General features: G+C 37.7%; 1 protein-coding gene across 1 annotated transcript; it reads right to left on the reverse strand.

Annotated features, from left to right (window-relative positions):
* LOC105171553 (pectinesterase-like) lies at positions 2984 to 5330 on the reverse strand. Its single transcript, XM_011092705.2, has 2 exons — positions 4268 to 5330; positions 2984 to 4098 (listed from the first exon to the last, which is right to left on the reverse strand). Exons 1-2 carry the CDS (start codon positions 5262 to 5264, stop codon positions 3389 to 3391), a joined length of 1707 nt encoding a protein of 568 aa, XP_011091007.1. The 5' UTR covers positions 5265 to 5330; the 3' UTR covers positions 2984 to 3388.

Below are 5558 nucleotides of genomic sequence, written 5' to 3' on the forward strand. Positions count from 1 at the left end.
CTAATACTAAAATTGTTAAAGTATTTTAAAAATAAATGAGATTGGCACATTAAGTAAAATAGTAAGAAATAGTAAACTTAATTTTGAATTGTACAAAAAGTCATGTGGAAGATGATGATAGCAAAACCTATATATGGATAATTGTGTTAAAAAATGAGTGTGATCGAGTTGAGAGTAAGTGAAAGTCAATTAGAAACTTATTACATCCGTGATCTACCCATACCCTAATTTACAAGGGTACGTAGGATGAGAGAAATAGCTAGCGAGGGCGGTCGAGGGAATACCCTAATCTACCCATACCATAATTCTCTTCTAATGCCATCAGTGCTCAAATTCCTCTATGGATATAGGAAGTGCAGTCTAGCTATGAGGGAATACAATGTTTCAAACAATAATTCAGGCTAAATCTACGGATGCTATGTCTTACCTTGATTATGTTTATGAAGCAGGTTTGCTAAGGAAGGGGGTAAAGTGTGTGTAGGGAGCCATGGAGGTGTCAGGAGCAAGATTATCAAATCACTGCATGTCTCAGCATTGGGAGGGCACTCTTGGGTTAATGGCACTTATCAAAGGATTAAACCATTGTTCTACTGGCCTATAATGAAGGTAGATGTTCAGAAGTGTGAAACTTGACAAAGATCTAAGCATGAAAACAACCTCTATCTTGGGTTGTTGCAGTCATTGCTTATCCCAAAACAAACATGGTCTTGTATATCCATGGATTTCATTGTGGGCTACCTAACTCTGAAGGAAAAAACTCTATCCTAGTAATTGTTGACAGACTGACAAAGTACTCTCACTCCATAGCACTCAAACACCCTTACGCAGCTACAATTGTTGCCAAGGTCTTCTTTGATAGCATATACAAGTTATATGGGCTTCCAGTTAGCATAGTGAGAGATAGAGACATGGTCTTTACCATCCATTTCTGGAAGGAGTTGTTTACACTTTCTGGGGTATCCTTGGACATGTCCTCATCCTACCACCCTCAGAGTGATGAACAAATAGAGAGGGTAAATCAGTGCTTGCAAAACTATCTAAGGTGCATGTGCCATCAACCCAAAAAGTGGGCTCAATGGTTAACTTTACCCGAATATTGGTTCAACACCAACTTCGATAAAGGATTGAAAGCCACACCATTCCAAGCCCTCTGTGGTTATCTTTCCCATCAGTTAACCTTGGGTCCTTATCTTTAGAATCACCATACTGAAGTTGAGGAATTGATAAAGGAAAGAGTCAAAGTGATCCAACTGCTAAGGGTTAAACTCCACCAAGCTCAACAAAGAATGAAAATTTATGCTGATAAGAAGAGATCATAAAGAGAATTTGAAGTGGGAGATGAGGTGTTTGTAAAGTTACATCTATACAGACAGACTTTAGTCTCACTTAGAAGGAAATTGAAGCTCACAGCTAAATACTTTGGGCCGTACAAAGTGACTGAGAATATTGAGAAGGTTGCTTACAGGCTGGACTTGCCCCCAGGTTCTAAAGTCCACCCTATCTTTCATATTTCACTATTAAAGAAGAAGATTGGTTCCAAATACTTCAAGAAACCCTCCCTATTCCTTGTAGTGTCCCCCAGATTGCTAACTAGAGGATAAGCTGGAATGTTTGAGAAATGAAAATGCTAAATTGAGAGAAACTAAGAAAGAAATAACATGGTACTGCCAATTTTATGATTCGAGTAAGGCTCTATTGACGATTTTACACATTTATTATGCATTTATTTGAAATTCATCATTGATTTCTCTTTTTAACTGGAATTAATAATTCTTTGATATTGTTCATTATGTGTTTTTTCTTCTCTTTGTTTAGTCCATACAATATCGCGAAATGAAATGGTGCATGAAGAAAGCCGCTTCAGTATTTCTTTAAAATTTTCTTTCTATTGTAAGTTAAATTTAACTACATTTTTTTATAGTTTATATTTACAAAAGTTTCATATTTCTTGAGTAAATGTTGATATGCTTTGTGTAACATATATAAATTTGTGAAAGAATTGTTTCTGAGTTGATTTTTTAAAGCAAACTAAAATAATATGATATTATTAATTATGTTGAATATGAATACGATATTCAAGACATTTCCTTTTCTTTTAAAAGAAATATATAATATTTATTCATAATTTTAGAAAGAATATAAGTACTCTCTAAACAAATATGACATGCGTCAAAATAAACAAATCAATCTTTCAAAAGTTTATTATGTGCTGAATAAAAATTATTTTCTTGCAACTCCAAAGAAAAAAGAAAAAGGTAAAATGAAATATCTTAGCCTAAATCAATAAAATTAAATTAGCGATGTTAATTTTTTTATACACATGAAATTATTAGATTGCAAATTCATTAGTTTTTATCTTTTTGACAAAATAATGAATCAACTGGTGAAACACAGGATAAGCATGTAAATTATTAATATAAATAGATGTAACTGCACATCCGATGTGCACACATAATATATAGCTATTTATATAATTAAAAAAAAACTATAGAAATAATATCACTTGTTGAAAAGATTGACCATATATATAAATTAAATTTTAATAATATATAAAATAAAAATTGACTATAACTAAAGAAAATTCTAGAATGAAGAGCGGAAGTAAAGATAATTCTTTGAAAATATAATAAAGTTAGAAAAATGTACAAATTAAACAGGGTGCCTGAAAGTATGAATTTTTAAGTGCATAGGATCAAAAATGCTATTTTTTAAAAGTTATGGACCCAAAGTGAGAACTCCGTAATATATGGGACCAAATATGTAAAAGTTCTAACAACCATTGTGAAACATTTGACACATTCTGCTAAAATAATATAACGGAAATATATTATAGGATTAAAAGTGCTATTTTCTAAAAGTTACAGACCGAAAGTAAAAATCTCATAACTAATAGGAGCAAAAGTTAAAAAGTCAACCAAAAATGATATTTTTCAAAAATATATTTTATCTTTTATAGTTACAAAAGGGGAATATTTTTATTCAAATTTGATCTGGACGAATTCAAGCAACAACATAGTAAATATGATATACTTTTCATTTGATCATCGTTTTCTCTGAACGCTCGAGATTAATGCATTACAGGTATGGTGCAATTGATTTTAGGTCTAGCCTGATTTTCCCCTTGGTACTGAGTCTGACTTAATCCTTTTTATCTACTATATCACTGGATGATAAAGAAGCAAGGATAAAAGGGACAGTTAAGGGACGAATCACATGAATTCTCATTTCTCTCTCTCTCTCTCTAACTTCTCTTCTAAAATTCTCTGGTAAGAGTTCGCTGATAAGCTTATGAATGAAGTCAGATATAAACAACGAAGACAAGTGCAGTAATCCCAATGATCAGAAAGGCCACGGGGACAACTGCATGTATGAAACGGAGTTAGCATTGTTATAAGAGCGGTAGGATCAGGCCGGAGTCATATGGTATCCCTTTCCCAGCAATCCAGGAGTCACCAACCATGAATTGTCCGGGCGTAAAATCGTCAGCCTCATTCACCGTGATCTTCTTGATTCCAGGCCACGCAACTCTGCGTGACAGATCTGCACCAGGGCCCTTATTGTTCAACTCAGCATACCAGCAGGTGTCGAGGTGGGCCGACGTCACGTTCCAGGGTGCCCAGCCCTCGGGATCGACCAGAGAATCCAGATGAGAATCCATGATAACTGTCCTGGAATACGGTTTCCAGGGCCGGCCGAGATAAGTCTTATACGTGGGGTCGTTGACAGGGTACTCGGGAGCTGGCAGGATACGGCAATTCTGGAGCACGATTGCTGAGGTCTCATTAATCGTGGTACGACCCTCAGCTGTCACCAAGCACGCCTTTTGGTTTTCAAGTGGCTTCCTGACTAATAATGTGCAGTTCTGGAACACAGCCCTGGCATTGCCAAAGATGAAGTCGATGGTGCCGCTAATGGTACAGTCACGGAAAAATTGGCGGTGGTTGTGGGCGAAGACGGTGTCCTGGTACCCGTCTATTTGGCAGTTGAAAAAAATTGATTTGTCGCCTGATGCTCGGAGGGCTACGGCTTGGTGCATGCTGGCGCCTGCACTGTTTTCGAATCCAATGTCTTTGGCTATGAAATTGTCCCCATCAACCCCTGCATCGTTCAATGCAACCATCAAAAGATTATCATTATTATTTGGGGATAGAAAGAATTATGGAGGAAACAAGGGATGGGGACAGAACGTTGGTACGTGATATACATGTCTAACCATGAACATATCAATAAGAAATATGGCATGCAAGTTATAGTTTTGTAAATTTACCAACAGTTGCAGTCCAAAATGTTTCTGTACCCCCAACTTTGCTTTTGTTTCCAGTAATCTTGGTTGCATTTGGGCCATCTCCTATGAACATGACAGACCACATTGAGGTGCCTACAATAATGTTCTCCTGATACACGCCTGCCTTGATGTAAATGATATATGTGTCGTTACAACTGAGAGGAACACTTTTCAAGGCTTCTCCTATGGTCATGAAATTGCCTGACCCATCTTTGGCCACTGTAACATGTGGTTTAATGTCTCCAGGAGCGGCGTAGAGGAGCCTACGAGTTCTTGTAGCATAATTAAGCCAATGTTCACCTATATAATCCGCCTTGTTGATTAAACCCATCTTATTGCTATCGGCCAGTAGCCGCCTGCCAGCACCATGATCATTTGGTAGCAGCAAATCGGAGAATCCGTTGGCCAGGGCTAGGCCATTGATTGTGAGCTCCTTCCCCAGTTTCATAAATTCCATCATTTTTTCGGCAGCGTCTCCTTCAGCATCCTCAAAGCAATCCAGGCACGTTTCTTGGTACGTCAAGGCACCCGTGAGCCAGGTCTTGATGTCGTCTATTAACAAATTCAAGTTGGAAATGTCAACAGATTCAGTCCTCTCCAACGTTTTCTGGAGATCGAGGATGGAATCATTCAGGAGCTTTTGACAGGTTCGGTAGGCTTCAGCCGTCTCAGGATTCTTGGAGGCTTCCTGAAGGGTAGCTGATTGCTTGATCACATTGCCAAGCTCCTCCATGGCCGTCCGGAAACTAGTTCTGATGAGGTCTTTGGTGTCAGAGGAGATTGTGGCTTTTGAGAGGCTGTTGATGCAGGTTTGCTGGTAGTAAGTGTTTTGACAGAGATCCACAATGGCTTTCTGTGATGGATTTATATTATTGCTGTCCTTGTTTTTCTTCTGGACAATGATTACCGTCGCAGCCACCACCCCTGCCACCACGAGGGTGGCAAACATGGCAATGATGGCTGCTTTTTTAGCTGCCATCTTCCGTTGTTTAAAGATTTAGAGAAAATATTTTTAGTGCAAGGCCCTAAAATTCACAGAGCCATACCCTGGTCCATGTGACAAATTCTAATAAATTGAAAGGTATATTTATGCAGTAGGGGTTAAAAGAATAATTGGCAGACCATAGATTTAGGCAAAAACCATGTAGAGTCCATGTTAATACTAAGGCTACAAATAAAAAGACCCAAAACAGGTCAGCGGCATGCAGTTGAAAAATGTGAAGCTTAAAATTCATCCTCCATATCATGTTTCATGATTATCCAAGCTGATTCC

The sequence above is a fragment of the Sesamum indicum genome, linkage group LG10, assembly GCF_000512975.1.
Source record: "Sesamum indicum cultivar Zhongzhi No. 13 linkage group LG10, S_indicum_v1.0, whole genome shotgun sequence".
Lineage (NCBI taxonomy): Eukaryota > Viridiplantae > Streptophyta > Magnoliopsida > Lamiales > Pedaliaceae > Sesamum > Sesamum indicum.